Genomic DNA, 19,364 nt, shown 5'->3' with positions numbered 1-19,364 from the left:
TGGAATAAAGTGGTAAGAGTTGTTGGTTAGCCAACATCTCTACATCTTTTAAGAAAGATCAGATCATTTTTATGAGTGAAGAAGAAACAGCCGAAAGAGAGAAAGCACATCATGAAGCAAATTGTACGTCACTTACAAGACCCCAGGTGTGTACAGGAGGTCTTCGGACTTTATATATAGTGCCCACCAGCTGCCTCTTACAGATCAGACCACACAGCACAGCTGATGTGTCTGTCATGGACAGGACAGGGGGGCTGTTGCAGCCCAGATCAACTAGTCACCACTGCTGTAGTTTCTGTTCAAATTTATGCAAAACCACAAATAGAAGCAGGAAGGGGATGCACAAAACTGTGCCAATCTTACCACTAGGGTCATTTCCACAAAACCACATTCTTATAATCAGCTTGTTCTTACGTTCAGTGCAACAGCCCCGCATCATTCTACCACCTAGGTCACCGTCCTTCACAAAACGTGTTTTTTTTTCATCTGATAACAGCTTTATTAAGTGCCATCAACTACTGGAGCAGTAATATATAAGAGAGGAGCAACATTCTCCTATGGTGAATCCCTGGAAATCATTGTGCACTTATATATCCTGCAATTGCTAATCAGCTACACGATTGGCACTTGAAATGTTGTCGGCTGCCTCACCGCTCGTTCAGCGACATCTTGGTTGTGCTTTTCAGCACAATCTTTGGTGTTGAAGGGGCAGACATTATGAGACTTGGATGCTCTGCAAGAGAAAACAAAAATCACAATCAAAACATAGCAATAGTTGAGATCTTCACGATTAATCTCTACTCATTAATACAAGCTATATCATTGTAAATTTTCACGTTTGTCACTTGGTGACTGAACTATGTTGACAGCAATGTATATACTTGATAGAATGTTATGCAGATACAGTTCTCAACACCAGCACTGCAAATCAGAACGTACAAAGTGTTGCTGAGATAATAAAATGTGAGGCTGGATGAACACAGCAGGCCAAGCAGCATCTCAGGAGCACAAGAATCTTTATTTGACTGTCAAAGTGGATCACAAAAACATTTGCATGCTCGCTGTAATATTATCCAAGTGAATGCCAATCACTTATTTATTTTAAAATCAAATGCTAATCAGCCACAGGATTGGTACTTGATTTTGTCAACTGTTTCACCCCTCAATCCTAAAAATAGTCTTTTTTGTAACAAACTTGAAGAGGGTTTTATGTACATACAAGCACAAGATGTATTTCTTAATCCAAACTCAAACCAATTCTATTAGTGTCACTGTTAAATGCATCAGCCTTGGTCACAAACACAAGCATCAGAGCCAGACTATATCACAGTCAGTGCTAAATCAATTGAAATGTCAAAAAAAAAGACAAAAACTTTGCGTCTATACCAACAGCTCGGCAACACACACACACACTCTACTTCTCTCTCAGTCAGCAGAGACGCTCTCAATCTAAAGCCATCATGGGTCCCAGCTCCATGTATCTCAGTCGCCATCTGAACAAGAACCTTCTACACTTCCCTTTCGGGTGTACAGGAAGGGTAGTGACACCCTCCAGATTCCTACTCCTAGTCTATTCTTCCATTTAGTCCCACCTTGTGCATTCACAACACAACTTTTCTGGTCTCAGATGCTAGGCAACCTTAGCTCAGCAAAGGACTTGAATTTAACCCAGTCAGGCCTCACTTGAATGTATTCTGTACACAGCATGATATCAAATTCTTCTTTCGTCCTTGATGTGTCCAATTTGTTAGGTAGGACCATTTACTGCTTCATAGACCATTTCACCAGTCGCCAACCTCTTTACACTCAGACACCCGACTCTGGCCTCATACCTATCTTCTGGGCAAGAATGGTCAGTATGATATTGGCCATCTCAGGATCTCGCCTCCTTTCACCAACTTTAAATAGCTGTCTTCTGAATTTGCTGTGCTCCGGTACGTCAGGGATAACCCTGCTGTTATCATGAAAGTTGCCAACAAAGATGGCACTGTAATCACCTGGTGAACTGATCTCTACCTTGAAGAGTTAGGCTTTAAAACTCTGTCCCTTCTTTCCATCTCTCCTTTGACTGTAACCCATCACCGAACATCAAACATAGCAGGAACTGCAGATGCTGGAGAATCTGAGATAGCAAGGTGAAGAGCTGGATGAACACAGCAGGCCAAGCTGCATCAGAGGAGCAGGAAGGCTGACATTTCAGGCCTAGACCACTCTTCAGAAAATCATGAATGAGAAAGGGAGTGTGGCAGAGTCAGAGTATGAGAAAAAGAGCTGCAGAAACATAAGGGCAGAATGGAAGGATGAGAAACAGATGATGCAAAACAGACTACTAGGAACAGAGGATAACAAACAGACGGTAGAGGCAGAGTATGAGAAACAGATGGGCAAAAATAGAGTATGAAAATCAGAGCAGCAGGAGCAGAGAGAAAATATTTGAAACAGAGGGCCCAAAACAGTGGGGAAAAATCAGGAGGGCAGAAACAGAGGGGGAAAAACATTGGATGAGAAACAGGGGCAGAAATGAGAGGGTAAGAAAAATGGGCAGAAACAGAGAATGAGAAACAGAGTGGCGTAAACAGAGGGTGAGAAACAGAAGGGCAGAAGCAGAGGTGAGAAAATGGAGAACGAGAAAAAGAGGTTGAGAAACAGAGGCAGGGGAACAGAGCGGCAGAAACAGCGGGGTAGAAACAGAGAAAGAGAAATGAGGATGCGTAACAGAGTCAGGCTCAAGTGACATCAGACTTATTTCAAATACAGCAAAAGGGACAAGTCAGCTCTTGTTGAGCATCTTCAACTGAAAATCCATATCACCCAATGGTTAACTCTCAAAACTTCTCTTTCCTGTCACAGTGGCACACAAAGTGGGATAGAAAGTGTATGGAAATTGTCAACCCCAACTCCTGCCCACAATTCAGACTTCTCATTCACTGACATCTGACTACACTGACTTAAATACTACCACAACAGTCTGCCCAGCCAACCAAACAGCAGGAAAAAATATCAACATGAACTGGTTTATTATATGCACAATATCCTGATTAAGTTGCAGTACGATTCCATGACTACCATTTTCTCCTGTTCTGGTGATTTTTCCAGACGATAGAGAGTGTCTTTGGACTTTAAATTTTGACTTTGTAATCACCCAGGAAGTCCAACCGGAAAGATTGTCATTTCTTCAAAACAGCACCATTACTCGTAGCGTACATAGGCTTGCTCCAGGCCAGGCCAGACAGTTCTACAGACCTATCCCTGGGTCTGCTTTATAGATAATTTTTCTAATCAACCTGTTCAGAGATGTTATAACATCAGAGGTAGGGACATCATCACTGTGGCACAAGAGCACTTTGTATGTGCTTTTTAAAAATATATCCAGAAGTGCTCTTACACACAACTGAACAGCTTTCCCACCAAATAGCTGTGCCATTTTTAAAAAATCTTTTACTTATGAACTGCCACCACGTAAGCCATGTTAAATGAAATGCAAAAATCAAAAAGGGGAGGTAGAAGTCTGGAGAGAGCGAAGTGATTGGATCTATTTCTAACCAACCTGCTCAGAGATGCTATTACACACCTTTGGAGCAGGTGGGACTTGAAACCAGGGGTTTCTCGGTCGAGACAGAGAGACACTATCACTGTGCCACAAGAGGGCCCTAGCAAAACACTGGGTGATGCATTCCAGCTTACTAGGTTACTCCCTGTTATCAAGGGAACTCGTATTAAGCAAGCTCCATAGAGCAATTAGTTGGTAATTCCCTATTAGCTTTGTAGTTGTTATCACACTTTGTTTAACTCTCCACAGTTGTCAGGCCTGCTTACTTTCTTCAGCATGTGTTGGGCTCAATTTTATCCTGTACAGCTTCAAACGCAACATTGGTCTAGGCCCGAAACGTCAGCTTTTGTGCTCCTGAGATGCTACTTGGCCTGCTGTGTTCATCCAGCCTCACATTTTATTATATTAAAAAAAGTGATCTGGGCTCAATATATTTAGTGCTTTAGAGTACAATATGAATCAACTCTTAGTGCGGCAAATAGTTGTCTTAAAAGAGCTGACTGCCACTATCAAAAAACATTGTCCTCAAATTCGTGGACCTAACAGCAAAACAAACGGAAACCATACTGCGAGTGTTGCAAAGGTGTCCTGTTAACTGCATTACTGCATCTGGAGACTTTCCACAGAGTAAAACTGCAGTGGCAAAACACAACACTGCATGTTCAAAATCTGTTTCAACATCCCGTGGGGGAAGTACAACATTTTATCTATGCTTCTAAATTTAAGCTATATATGGAAAAGTCAAATTAGAGCTGTTTAACACAGGTGATGGGGGGGGGGGGGGGTAAGGAACCATTTGACTATCTTTTGAGAAATCACAATGTTTATGTATCATCTTCAGTGCGATTTATTCACAATGTTGGAGATGGTGCACAACTCCTACACAGCAAATGTATTAACCCTCCACTTTCTCACCTTTCCTTATAAGTATGTTTACTTCTAACCTACTCTTAGCGGAGATTAGAAGCTCATCAAATCCTGACATCACACTGCTTGCCTAAAAAAAGGCGCTTCAGGATGTCAGTCCATGAGGTTGATTTTAATTTTATATTGCTTAATGACTTTATATATGCTGTCTATATACAGTATACAAACTTGATTAAAGCTTTAACACGTCGAGGGCTCCAATCTGGTGACATGATGGCAGTGATTAAGCACTGGGGCCTCACTGCACCACAGACACAGGTCCGATTACGGTCTTGGGTGACTGTGTGGAGTTGGCATTCTCTCCATTTCTGCGCGGGTTAGCCATGGTAAAAGAAAACTTTCGTGCAGTGTTAAGGGGATGGAGTGCGATGCTCTTCGGAAGTCGGTGCAGTGTAGGGTTTCCATGACACCACATCTTCTAAATTTCACCTGAAACCCGGGTTCTGAAATCAACTATGGGGCAAATAAGGGCAAGTGAAATTAAATCATTACTTAAATGTCCCATTCTACTAAAACGAAAAAAACACGTGGGCTACGATCACGTCTCACTGTTAGAGTAAAAACTCAATTGGGGTTTTAGTTTTCAAAATCAACAACATCCGCATGCAACTCAAACAGGCTTTAGAAACGAAGACATAAAAGCAAGCCTGGGAGGGCGTCAAAATGTAAATCACACCACTCACTCCCCTCCACCCCGCCTGCAACTAACCACCTTCCCTCCTCCTCCCCTCAGCTCGTACTGACCACCTCCTCCCGCCACCTTTCCTCTGTCACTCACCAACACATTAACCCAGATCAGTCCACAATCCCGGGCTAGAACTCAGACTTAACGGGTGGGGATCGGCGCGCGGATACACTTAGTAACTGGAACTAGACGGATGTCCTCAACTTGCGGGCGAGTTATTGCCCAGTTTTCTTCCCGGTTCTCGGGTGAGGTTGTCCCGGGGATTCTTCCCCCCCCCGCCCCCCACCCAATCAGGATTTCACACCGTGCTGCAAAATGGCGGCGGAATGGAGGAAATGGCGGCGCCGGCTCGTGACGTCACCGCGGAACGACCGTTAAACGGTTGGAGGAAAAACAACTGGCATAGCACCGGCTCCCGAAAGGAGACCTCCCTTAACAACTGACCCCCGTCCCGGGACCATACCCTATCTACTCCAGCACCCCCAAGACCACTCCACCTTTTCCTAAATTCCCAGGATCACGCCCCCCCCCAAAACCCGAGACAATTACCCACACTCCCAGAAACTTCACCCTCTCCCCCTAAACGGCCAAGACGATATTCCCTACTCTCTGTGCCTCCCACCCACCCACCCCTTTTCACACTTCTCTTGGATCACTATCCCTTCTGTACATCTCGCTTGGACCAGCACCCTTCTCCACTAGCTCCCCTCTCCCTACAAACCCCTCCCTGGGCACCACCACCACTTCTCTACACCTCCCTGGAACCACCGTCCTCTCTCCATAACTCCCAAACCATACACCCTCCTCCCCAGGACCAACATACTTCCCCCATAACCTCTTTCTCCCTACAACCCTCTTTCCTGGGACCATCATCCTCTTCCCAAAAAAACCCCTTTCCCACATCCCCCACAGCTTAGGGCCACCATCTCTTCTGTATACTTTCATGGGATCACCATCCACTCTCTGTTAACGCTCCCGAATCCCTGCAAGCCCCTTCTCCAGGGACCACCAGCGCCTCTCCACACCTGTCTGCGACCACCCTGCTCTCTCTGTAACTACTCCCAATAGCAGGACCATACCCCACCAGATTCATCCACCCCTCTCTCCAAACCCAGGACCACACCCTTTCTTCAAACTCCACTGCACCCTCCACCCAACAATCACCCATCCACACACACATGCCTAAAATCATGGCTCCATCTCCACCCTTCTGCTGGTCCACCAGCCCTGTGCCACAGGACCATTCCTCCTTCCCCCACCCCCACCCCCGAGACTTGCTCTGCAATCTCCATCCCCAGAAACACCAACCTTTTCTACTCAGTCCTTGCCCTAAGAATTATGGTTGCCCCACCTTGCTACCAAGGGAATTGCCCCCTTTCAACAAATGCACCCAAATGGAAGAAAATATCCCCTCAATCTCTCACCCAACAAAACTCAGGACCCTGTCTCAATCATTTCCCAACTCAGACATGATGGTTTCAAAATTAAACATCTTCAGATCACGTTCAGGAAGCATCATTTCGGAGACAGGGTACACTGTCACCTCAAAAGGCATGGATACTGAATAGTTATGTCAAAGCCAGGGAATAATTGGATAAATGGAAGAGCTTTGAGAAGGGCAGAGTAACAGACCTTTGAGTGCCAGTCCACAGGTCCCCGAAGGTGGCAGGAGAGATCGATAAAGTGACAGGAAAATAAAAGCACATGGGATGCTTTCGTTTATTGAATGAGGTACAGAACATAAGGATGAAATGCTAAAACTGTACACAATGCTAGTTAGGCCATAGCTGGATAATAAAGTGTGAAGCTGGATGAACACAGCAGGCCAACAGCATCTCAGGAGCACAAAAGCTGACATTTCGGGCCTAGACCCTTCATCAGAGAGCCATAGCTGGAATCTGCTTTCAATACTGATGACTGTATTACATGAAGGTTAAAAATCTGGAAATGTACAGGGACGATTTAAAAGAATTTTGCCAGGCATTGAAAATTGCAATTATGAGCAAAGATTGGATAAGGTAGGGTTGTTTTCCTTTGAAAAAAGGAAGCTAAGACTTAACTGAAATGTACAAAATATTGGAGGGCTTGGAAAGACTTGTTTCCCTTGCAGGTAGGTAGGTCAATTATGAGGGAGCACAGATTTAAGGTGATAGGTAGAAGGACAAGATGGTCAAAAAGAAGATCCATTTCTATTTGGGTGAAAAGGTGTGTCCGGAATTTGATTTTGGTGATCGACTCCCAACAGTAACCTGAACACTAACTTGCAAGGCTATGAGCAAGGGCTGGAAGATTCGATAGGTAGACTTTTACAAACCCAAACAAACAGACAAAATGGGCCCAGAAACCATAACCACTCTCCCCTACATCAAAGACATTTCCGAAATGACTGCCAGATTACTCAGACCTCTTGGCATCACGGTAGCCCACAAACCCACCAACACACTAAAACAGCAGCTAATGAACTTAAAAGACCCTATACAGACAACAAGCAAAACAAACGTCATTTACAAAATACCTTGCAAGAACTGTGACAAACGCTACAATGGACAAACAGGCAGAAAGCTAGCCACCAGGATACACGAACATCAACTAGCCACAAAAAGGCATGATCCACTATCACTAGTATCCTTACATACAGATGAGGAAGGACACCACTTTGATAGGGACAACACATCCATCCTAGGACAAGCCAAACAGAGACACGCACGAGAATTCCTAGAAGCACGGCATTCCAACCGGAACTCCATCAACGAACACATTGGCTCCAAATCAATCTACCATCCTCTGAGAAAAAGAACAGGAAATGACATCACCAACCCAAGGAAACCTAAACAGATAAATAGAAAGCAGGACATAACACCAGCGCTTCACCAGAGGCTCACTGATGATGTTACCTAGAATGGTGACGAAACGTCTGAAAACGAACCTTCCAGCTCAGCGAGCAAACTCACATCCAGACTTTTACATATATATGAAGGCAAGAGTTGGACGTTGGAAAATGAGGATAGAGAACTGGTTATGGGGAACAAAAAAACTGTGGAAGAACTGAAAAGGTATTTCGCATCAGTCTTTACAGTGGAAGCCATCAGCAGCATATCAGAACTTCAGACAGTCAGTGGGTATAGTGGCCATCACTAAGGACGTGGTGTTGGGGAAACTGATAGGTCTGAAGGTGGAGAAAGACAAGATGGACTACATCCCATGCTCTGAAGGAAATAGCTGATGAGATTGTGGAGACATTGGGGATGATTTTTCAGAAATCAGTGGAGTCAGGGAGGGTTGCAGAGGACTGGAAATGGGTGATGTGACATCCCCATTTAAAAAGGGAGGGAGGCAGAAGACAGGAAACTGTAGGTCAGTTAGCCTGACCTCTGTTGTCTAAGATTTTAGAGTCCTTTAAAGTTTGAGGAGATCTATAGCTTGGGTTGTGAATGAGGCCGTAGACTTACTCACCAAGCTGGTGTGTTTGGTTGAAGAGGATTCGTCACCATACCCCCAGCAAAGCATTGGTGCTCTGTCCAGCTTCTTCTTTGCGTGTCTTGGTTTGCTGGGGTGGTTGGCATTACTTCCGATTCTGTTTTTCAGGGTTGTATATCAGGTCCAGTTCAATGTGTTTGTTGACGGAGTTCGAGTTGGAATGCCAGCCTACAGGAATTCCCTGACACGTCACTGTTTAGTTCGTGTTATCATGGATGTGTTGTCCCAGTCGAATTTGCGCCCTTCTTTGTCTGTGTGTATGGAGACCAGTGAGAATTGGTCATGTCTCTTGGTGGCCAGTTGCTGCTTGTGTATCCTTATTGTCAGTTCTCTCATCTGGCCTACGTAATAGGTTTTTCTACAGTCCTCACATGGTATTTCTGTAAATTACGTTAGTTTTATTGGTTGCCGGTATGGGATAGTTTACACTCATCAGTAGCTGTTGCGGGGTGGTTGTTAGTTTGTGGGCTACCTAGGGGGTCTTAGTAGTCTTGTGGTCATCTCTGATGTGTCCCTGACACACAGTAGGGTGACTCATGTGTCTGTTGTATCTTCTTGTTGTGGTCCATCTTTAGGGACATATCAGAGATGACCACAAGACTACTTAGACCCCCTAGATATCAGGGTAGCCCACAAAACAACAATCACCCCGCAACAGCGACGGACAAACATGAAGGATCTCATACCCACAACCAATAAAACTAATGTAATATATAGAAATACCATGCGAGGACCAAGAAAAACATTGCAAGCGCTAAACTGGAAGAAAACTGACAAGGACACATGAACACCAACTAGTCACCAACAGACCAATTCTCACTGGCCTCAACACACACGGATAAAGGGGGACAAGAATTAGAATGGGACAACACATCCACAATAGCACAAACTAAACAGAGATGGGCCAGAGAATTCCTAGAGGCCTAACATTTTAAACATAACTCCATCAAACACATTGAACAGAACCTGATATACAAACCACTGAAAAACAGAGCCAGAAGTAATGCTAACCACCCCAGCAAACAGAGGCATATCAATAAGCAGCAGGACAGAACACCAATGCTTCACAGGAGGGGTGGTGAAGACATTACCTAGCAGGGTGATGAAATGTCTGCAACCAAACACCAGGCTCAGCGAGTAAGTCTATGATTTCAGAGTCCAATACTAGGGCTGAGATGGTAGAGTACTTGGAAGTGTGCAGTAAAATAGGACTGAGACACCACAGCTTCATCAAGGAGGTCAACCCTGACAAATCTGTTAGAATTCTTTGAGGAGGTAACAATCAAGTTAGACAAAAGGAGAGCCAGTGGACATGATCTATTTGAATTTCCAAAAGGCCTCTGATGAGGTGCTGCACAGGAAGCTGCTAAATAACAGCAAGGTATAGGCATAGGTGGAGGATTGGCAGAAGGCCGACAGTAAGGATTAAAAGGTTTTTTTTTCAATTGGCAGCCAGTGACTACGAGTTCCACAGCAGTCAACGTTGAGACCACAATTATTCATGTTACACATTAACGATCTGGATGAAAGGAACTGAGGGCATTGTTACCAGGTTAGCAGATGACACAAAGATAGCTGGAGAGATAGTTAGTGTTGAGGAAGTGGAGAGGCTGCAGAACGACTTGGGTAGGCTAGGAGAGTGAGCAAAGTGGCAGATGAAATACAATGTGGGAACGTGAGGTGTTATGCATTTTGGTAGGAAGGAGATGCATAGACTATTTTCTAAATGGGGAAAGGCTTTGGAAATATGAAGCTCAATGGGACTAAGGAGTCCTATTTTGGGATTCTCTTAAAGTTAACATGCAGGTTCACATGGCAGTCAAGGAGGTAAATGCAATATTAACATTCATTTCAAGAGAGGGCTAGAACAGAAGATCAAAGATGTGGGAGAAGGTTCTGGAGAAAAGGGAGATTAGTGTGGAAGATGCTAATACGCTAGGGCATTTTGAGATCAAGAAAGAAACGGTGTTGAGTCTCTAGAAGAACGTTAAGGTGGATAAGCCCCTAGGACCTGATAGTATCTATCCCAGGTGCCTGATTGAGAGAGTCAAGACAGGAGATTGCTGGGGCTTTGACCAAGATCTCCGTATCTTCATTGGCTATCGGAGAGGTCCTGGAGGATTGGCAAGTAGCTAATGTTGTTCCTCTATTCAAGGAGGGAAAGAAAGATAATAGAGGGAAGTAGATACCAACGAGTCTCACATTAGTGGTTGAGAAGCTACAGGAGAGAATTCTTAGGCATAGGATTTATGCGCGTTTCGGAAGGCATGGTCTAATTAGAGACAGTCAGCATGGCTGAGACACAGGGAGGTCACATCTTACTCACTTGATTGAATTTTGAGGTGGTAACAAAGGCAATCAATGAGGGTTGAGCAGTGGATACTGTCTCCACAGATTTTAATGAGGCTTTTGACAAGGTTCCTCATGATAGGCTCATCCAGAAGATTAAGATGCAGTGGATCCACGTGACTTGGCTGCTTGGGTTCAGAACTGGATTGCCCATGAAAGGAAGAGGGTAGTGGTGGAAGGGTGTTTTTCAGGCTGGAGATCTGTGGCTAGTGGTGTTCCAGAGGGATCCGCACTGGGACATCAGAGATACGGATTGTGTTGAAGGTTGTCAAAGGGGAGAGCAGGATATAGATCAGTTGCAGATTGGGCTGAGAATGGCAGATGGTGGTTAATCTGGCTCAGTGTGAGATGCTGCAGTTTGGGAGATCAAATGTTAAGGCAAAGTATACAGTTAATGGCAGGACCCTGAACAGCACTGATGTACAGAGAAATCTTAGGGTTCAAGTCCATAGCTCCCTTTAAGTCACCATGCAAGCAGAAACGGTGGTAAATGTGTATGGCATACTGGCGTTTATTGACTGGGGAACTGAGATTGGGGAAACAGGATGTCATATTGCAGCTTTATAAGACTTGAGTTAGGCCATGCTTGGAGTATTGGATTAAATTCTGGTTGCCAAGAAGGATGTGGAGGCTTTGGAGAAGGTACAGAAGAGGTTTACTAGGATGCTACCTAGATTAGATGTTATGAGCTATAAAGGAGAGGCAAGAAAAACCCGGGCTGTTTTCTCTGGATTAGCGCAAACTGATGTAAGTCTGTAAAATTATGAGATGAAAAGATATGGTTGAGGGTCAAAATCCTTTTCCTCAAGAACTGAAATGTCTAATACTAGGGGGCATTCATTCAAGGTGAGACAAGGTGGGTTCAAAGGAGATGTGAGGGGCAAGTGTTTAACACAGAGGGTGACAGGAGGCTGGAACATGCTGCCAGGAGTAGTGGACGAGGCAGATATGATAGGGGTATTTAAGGCACTTCAGATAAGCACACGAATAGGCAAGGAATGCAGGGATCAGACCAAGGGCAGGCAGAAAAGATTTGTTTAATGTGGCATCATGTACAGCACAACATCATAGGCCCAAGGGCCCATTCCTGTCATGCACTGTACTATGTACTACTGAGGCCTATGTCTTGTCAGACTGCATTTGGAATATCATGAACAGTTTTGGGCCCCTTACTGAAGAAAGGAAGCGCTGGTGTTGGAAAGGTGGTTAACGAGAGTGATCATGGGGATGATGGTTTATCATAGAAGTGGTGAGGACTCTGGGTCTATACTCAGTTCAGAAAGATGAGGGGGAATCTCATTTGAAATGTACAGATTACTGAGATACCGAGACAGTCTGGTCAGTGAGAAGATACTTCTATTATTTGAGAAACTGGGACCCAAAGGAACAGCCACAGACTGAAAGGATGACCCTTTAGAACTGAGATGAGTGGAATGTCTTAAGCCAGAGGATGGCTAGTCTGTGGAACTCTGCCTCTACAGCCTTCTGTGGCAGTGAGTCCTTGTGTGTGTTTTAGACAGAAATAGACAGGTTGATGATTTGTAGGGGCATTAAGGGTTACAGGCAGAATGGAGTTGAGAAACGCATTAGTCATGACCAAACGGTGGAGCAGCTTTGATAGGTGAAGGGCCCAATTCTGCTCCTACAGCATATGTTCTAAGACAGATGGCCAGTTATTTTTGCCTTGGTTGCCAGAGACATAATGGATTGAATGATCCCTTTCAAAAACAAAGCTTCTATGGTTTAGACCTCCTGTTTTGGTAAAGGATACAATTGCTTTAAAAACAGTTCAGAAAAAGGTCACAACTCATTCCTGAGGAATGAAGGGCTTATTCTGTGAAGGAACACTCACAGGTCAGGCTGATAACCATTGGATTTTAGAAAGACGAGAACCAAGATTTTACATTCCAATAAAATTGTAGGAAGTTATAGTGAAGACCGATAGTATGTTTCTTCTGGTGAAGAAACGAGTACCGGGTGATGACAGTTTAATAACAGGTCTCTTATTGAAGACTGATGCAAAGTTTCTTTACCTTTACGGGTTAACAGAGTTGAATTCTCTTCCCAAAAGATAGTGGAGTTTGGGTCTTTAAATTTATTCAAAAGCTGAGTTTTATTCAACAGTGATTTTACGGGTTATGTCAAGCAGACAAAGTGGAGCTGCGACCAAATGATTTTATTGAATGGTGAAGGAGAGGTAAATGGCCTAGTTCTGTTAATATCGAGTATAAACCACCCCACATTTCTCAGTGATAAACCTTACTCGCTCTCCCTTTCCCCAAGTAAAGCTCCCTGTCCACATCTCAAAATAAATTACCTCCCTTCAGTAAAACTCCAAGCATGAGCAATAAATCATTCGTCTCAGTAAAGGTCCTGATCTTGACAAAACATCTTCACTAAAAACGCCTCATCTCTCTTTCCATAATCCTACTCATCTGAGCTCCTTGAGCTCCCCATCCTTCCCACCCAATTTCCAAATATCCCTTTTCTTCTCCACTGGCACCCAAACATCCCTTCTTAGCCCACCCTGGACCTCCCACCCTAGGATGCCAAATCTCCTGCCATTGAACCCAATCTCTGTTCTCCGTCCCTCATTTGTGGCTCCCAGATCTTCTACCCCAAACATTTCTCTCCTGCCACCATGCTCTCTTTGGTCCTACAAATCTTCCTTCTTTATCTTTTCTCACTCAATTCTCCTCTCTAACTCTTGGTCCCAAATCTGCTGCATCCTTAGCACTCAATTTCCTCTCCTACCAAAAATGCTGCGGAGGCCTCAACTGCCTTCAGCTGCTTCAGTGACTTCCTGCCATCAAAAGGTCGGAAGTAGGGATGTTCACTGATGATTACACCAAGTTCAGAGCTTTTCCAACAAGCCAATCTAGCAACTAATACTTGACATTCAATGGCACATCATCACTGAACATTACGTGAGGAACTCACTTCCCATCTTCCTAAAACCAGTCCACCATTTATAAGGCACAAGTCAGGAGTGTGGTGGAACACTTGTCATTTGCCTGGATAAAGGTAACACTCAAGAAACTGACATCATCCAGGGCAAAGCAGCCTGCTTAATTGGCACCACAGCCAGAAACAATCATTGCCTCCACCCCCCAATACTCAGTAGTGCATTGATGCACTAAAGTAAATCACCAAAGATCCTTAGAAAGCATAGTCATACAGAACAGAAACAGACTCTTCGGTCCATCTCATCCACGCTGACCAGGTATCCTAAACTAAAGTAGCCCCATTTGCCTGCATTTGGCCCATAATCTTCTGGAGCATGCCATACTCTTACTGAGGCAGAGATAATAGGAACTGCAGATGCTGAAGAATCTGTGATAACAAGGTGTAGAGCTGGATGAACACAGCAGGCCAAGCAGAATCAGAGGAGCAGGAAGGCTGACGTTTCGGGCCCAAAACATCAGCCTTCCTGCTCGGCCTGCTGTGTTCATCCAGCTCTACACCTTGTTATCTTACTGAGGCCCTTGTGTTGCCCCTTTCAGGGAGTTATGGATTTGCACCCCAAGATCCCTCTGTATATCAATGCTCCCAAGGATCTTGCCATTTACTGTATACTGTCGTCTTGCATTTGACCTCTCAGAATGTATCAATTCATTTGACCAGGTTCAAATCCATCTGCCATCACTCCACTCAACTTTTCAACTGACCTATATTGTGCTGTGATAACAAGGTATAGAGCTGGATGAACACAGCAGGCCAAGCAGCAGAGGAGCAGGAATGCTGACTTTTGGGCTGAGAACCTTCTTCAGAAATGCTGTATCGTTTGACAACGTTCCTTACTTTTCACAACTCAACTAATTTTCATGTTGTCTACAAGCTTAGCAATCAGACCACCTACATGTCCACCCAGATCATTTACAAATATTACAAATAACAGATATGATCCTCGTATAACATAACTGGTTTCAAACCCACAACTGCTTCCATGTGGAATGACAAGGGCAGCAGACACATGGGAGCACCACGAGCAAGTTCACCCACCATGCTGATATGGAAATATATTCCCATTCCTTCAGTGATACTGGGTCAAAATCCTTAACCACATTGAAAGCCTACCTACAGCAATTCAAGAAATCTGTTCGCCCTTAACTCATAAGGTGATATGAGAGTTAGGTAAGACTAGAAGACAAGTAGGTCATTCAGTCCAGAGTTCTGTTCTACCATTCAATGAAATCACGGCTGATCTGTTAATCCACAACTCCACTTTTCTGCTTTCTTCACCCACAAACTCTCTATTCCCTTACCAATTAAAAATCTGTCAACCTCAATCTCAAATATGCTTAATGATCCAGCCTCAATAGCCTTTGTGGGGAGGAATTCCACAGATTCACAATTCTCAAGAAATTCCCCTTCATTTCTCTCTTAAATGGTATGATCTCAGAATAAGGGATCACACATTTGGTCAAGAGGAGACAACCTTTCCACATCTATCCTAATAAGGTCACATTGGGGCTAGTCTACTCAACTTCTTCTCATAACAAAGTGCTTCAGACCTCACATCAGTCTAGTGAACTTCTCTGGATGGCCTCAATTGCTTAGATAAGTTTTGAAAAATGTTTTGAAAAAGAGTCACTGAGCCGGAAGCGTTAACTCTGATTTCACTCTACAGATGCTGCCAGACCTGCTGAGGTTTTCCTGTAATTTCTGGTTTTGTTTCTGATTTACAACATCCACAGTTCTTCAGTTTTTAAGACCTGTATTAACATGGTGTTTAGCACACAAATAGATCTATGCTGCGCCTACAACGGTTATTCATTTGTTTTTGAGGTGGCGGATCTATGGAATTCGGTCACGGGGAGTGCATCGGATGCCAGGTCACTGAGTACTTTAAGGAGAAGGCAGAAAGATTTTTAACTGGAAACCGAAAGAACTGCAGATGCTGCGAATCAGGAACAAAAACAGAAGTTGCCGGAAAAGCTCAGCAGGTCTGGCACAATCCGTGGAGAGAAAAAATAAGCTGTTAATGTTTCGGTTCCGGGGACCCTTCCTCAGAACTGTATTACTCAGAATAAGTAATAGGATAATGCGTTATGAAGCAAAGGAGAAATTCAACCATGACTGTATTGAACGGTGGAGGGGTCTCGCTAGACTTAAATTGCCATCCTCCAATGTTCTAAGTTAAATTTTTTTGAGATTCATTCACAAGGATTCCCTGCACTCAGCCCTGTGTTTTATCTTCCTGCAGCCTTGCACTATTTAACACGATCAGCTCCTCGGTGCTTCCTGTCAGAGTGCCGATATTACAACAGACAACATCTAGCGCACTTCCGCAAGGAGCAGTTAGAGAGGCCAATAAACACAGGCCCAGCCAGCAAGTCCACCCCCATCCCCCGAACCCTCGATACGGGCCTGGAATTGAGGGCGGCTTTCACCAGGCGGAGTCCACCGCTACAGGCCGAAGCACCCTGAGCATCGTCAGCCAGGGACGAAAGACCCACAGGAGAGATGAGTTACAGCAGGCGGCCTTAGCCCCTTACCTGGTACTGGCAGAGCCGAGCCATACTGCCGCTGGCGGAGCTGAACAGCAGAATCCATGCGGCCAAGACAGAAATCAGTGCCAGTCCTGGGCAAGAGGGGGGATCACGTGGGAGGCAGCGGCGGCGAACAGACTCGGTCACGTGGGGGACGTGATGCCGTGTTTGGTCACGTGGGATGGCGGGCTGGCTCTCGCTGATGAAGGGTTCGTCTCGCTCCGATTATGTTAGAGGCGGTGGGAAGCTGGATGAACACAGCAGGCAAGCTGATGTCTCGGCCCGAAACGTCAGCCTTCCTGCTCCTCTGATGCTGCTTGGCCTGTTGTGTTCATCCAGCTCTACACCTTGTTACCTCGGATTCTCCAGCATCGGCAGTTCCTACTGGTTCTAATGTTAGACACAGCGCCGAGGGAGCGGGCGCTGTCGGCGGGGGGTCAGCGCCGAGGGAGCGGGCGCTGTCGGGGAGGGGAGGGGAGGGGAGGGGTCAGCGCTGAGGGCGCCCATTGCTCAGTACTGATCCTCTGACTACGCTGCGCCGCCTCAGTCTGCCACTTCTGACAGAACACCACTGGCTCAGGCACTGCACTCTGAAAGCTTTTAGATCACGCTTTAGGGCAATAACCTGGTGATATTTACAACAAATGCTACCAGTCCACTCAGGAATGAAGGATAGTCAATCTAAACATTGCCCAGTCTTACTCCTGGTAGTTCCTTATGCCTGGCTGTACACTGTAAAACCATAACAGTAGTTTTACACCGTTAAGACATCCGTCGAGTCTGCTCCACCATTCAATCATGGCTGATATGTAACTCAACCCTATTCTCCTGCCCTTTCATCATAACCCTTGTTCCCATTACTAACAAGAGTCCAGCTATCTCTGTATTAAACATAATCAAAGACCTGGATTTGGATTATATATTTAACATTTTTCCCTGTATCTTTTTGTTCAATTAGGATACAGCAAGGTATTGAAGAAACTAACAAGGAGAAACTGGAGCAGTTTCCTCCTCCAGGATGTCCACAGTTTGGTTCTGTTTGTGTTTTCTGCCTTTCTGGACAATCCTTCCAGTCTCAGGTGAGGAATTGTAATGTAAGTGGAGCTGAGAGTTATGTTTCACAGATTAGTGCAGGCACTGAGTCTTGTTCAGCAACCAGATTGGAAACAGTCTGCAAGAAACAGGTTGTTTCTTTTAAACTAGCCTGCTCAGCTGCTCCTGTAGACTGGTGTAGGTCCAACTCACTTTGGGTTAGGGTTAGTTTCACTGGGATGTTAGTTCACAATGCCAAATCCATCTTGGCATCAAAAATTGCATTAAATACTGAGGATTGAAACCTGTGGACTTGTTGCATCTGACCTGATCTAATAGGAATGCAGAATTTCTCAGCAGTACAGGACCTGAAAATGGCCATAACCTATATGAACAGATTTTCAGAAATTGTCATTATATCTTCTGCTCTGGGCTGGCAGATCCTGCACGTTACATGATCTTGTGCTCATTTCCCAGTCTGCACACGCCTGAACCTGTTCCTAGCAGTCAGATAAACCATATGGGATAGCTTTTCATCCAGGAGATCAGACATCATTGGGAGATGCTGAGGAGTCTTGAAAGGGTGTTTGTGGAGAGGATGTTTCCTATTCCAAAGAATCTAGGACGATGGGAGAAGAGACAATTTTTTTTTCTCAGAGTATTGAGAGTTATTAAAGTTCTCCCTCAAAAGGTGTTGAATATTTTTGAGGCAGATGTCAATAGATTCCTGTCGAGCAAATGTGAAAATTTATCATGATTGGTGGGAATGTGGAGTAATCAGATCAGACAATAGGTAATAGGTGCAGGAGTAGGCCATTCTGCCCTATGATCGTGGATGATCATCCACAATCAATATCCTGTTCCTGCCTTATCCCCATAATCCTTGATTCCACTATCTTTAAGAGCTCTATCCATCTCTTTCTTGAAAGTATCCAGAGAGTTGGCCTCCACTGCCTTCTGGGGCAGAGCATTCCATATATCCACCACTCTCTGGGTGAAGAAGTTTTTCCTCAACTCTGTTCTAAATGGCCTACCCCTTATTTTTAAACTGTGTCCTCTGGTTCTGGACTCACCCATCAGCGGAAACATGCTTCCTGCCTCCAGAGTGTCCAATCCCTTAATAATCTTATACACCTCAAACAGATCCCCTCTCATCCTTCTAAACTCAAGAGTATACGAGGCCAGTCACTCCAATCTTTCAACGTATGATAGTCCCACCATTCCGGGAATTGGCCTCGTGAACCTACGCTGCACTCCCTCAAATAGCAAGACTGTCCTTCCTCAAATTTGGAGACCGAAACTGCACACAATGCTCCAGGTGTGGTCTCACCAGGGCCCTGTACAGCTGCCGAAGGACCTCTTTGCCCCTGTACTCAATTCCTCTTGTTATGAAGGCCAGCATGCTATTAGCTTTCTTCACTGCCTGCTGTACCTGCTTGCTTGCTTTCATTGACTGATGTACAAGAACACCTAGATCTCGTGTTTCCCCTTTACCTAACTTGACTCCATTGAGATAGTAATCTGCCTTCCTGTTCTTGCCACCAAAGTGTATAGCCACACATTTATCCACATTAAAGTGCATCTCCCATGCATCCGTCCACTCACCTAGCCTGTCCAAGTCACTTGCATCTGCGTGAATAGTGGATTGGGCTTGTTGGTCTACTCCTGTTTGTAGTTCATTTTTTTTCAAGGATACTCCCTATTGGATCACTGTCACATTTTCCTGTTTTCTACAAGTTTCAACCCAAGGCTCTAAGTGAGGTTTTGAAATATACCCGTTGTCAATTATAATTGTAAAATCTGTTAAATCTCATCTGATAAATTACTATTTGAATCATGTACCAAAGTGTCA

At 44.7% G+C, this 19,364-nt stretch overlaps 2 protein-coding genes across 11 annotated transcripts in view; one reads left to right on the top strand and one right to left on the bottom strand.

The window, feature by feature from the left end:
• The window catches only part of chtopa (chromatin target of PRMT1a), a 51,148-nt gene extending 34,234 nt beyond the window's left edge, over nt 1-16,914 (bottom strand). The window contains exons 1-2 of one of the 6 annotated variants that reach the window (XR_009443468.1): nt 16,487-16,914; nt 652-733 (exon numbers count right to left, since the gene is read on the bottom strand). Coding sequence is in view for 3 of the 6 variants with exons in the window: in XM_048525754.2 (XP_048381711.1) it covers nt 652-733; nt 16,487-16,544 (140 nt within the window). In the remaining 3 variants the exon portion in view is untranslated. Of the gene's footprint in view, nt 1-414; nt 734-5,255; nt 5,455-16,486 lie in introns of those variants that run through there. The other 5 variants (XM_048525754.2, XM_048525753.2, XM_048525756.2 and 2 more) reach the window with 5 other exon arrangements.
• The window catches only part of gba1 (glucosylceramidase beta 1), a 33,916-nt gene continuing 31,124 nt past the window's right edge, over nt 16,573-19,364 (top strand). For 2 of the 5 annotated variants that reach the window (XR_009443467.1, XM_048525750.2), the window contains exons 1-2: nt 16,573-16,689; nt 17,439-17,559. Coding sequence is in view for 4 of the 5 variants with exons in the window: in XM_048525750.2 (XP_048381707.1) it covers nt 17,499-17,559 (61 nt within the window). In the remaining variant the exon portion in view is untranslated. The other 3 variants (XM_048525752.2, XM_059643010.1, XM_048525751.2) reach the window with 3 other exon arrangements.

This window comes from Stegostoma tigrinum, chromosome 47, assembly GCF_030684315.1.
Source record: "Stegostoma tigrinum isolate sSteTig4 chromosome 47, sSteTig4.hap1, whole genome shotgun sequence".
In the NCBI taxonomy this organism is placed as follows: domain Eukaryota; kingdom Metazoa; phylum Chordata; class Chondrichthyes; order Orectolobiformes; family Stegostomatidae; genus Stegostoma; species Stegostoma tigrinum.
Note: the sequence above shows the minus strand (reverse complement) of the source record. Positions and strands in the feature narration are given on the sequence as shown.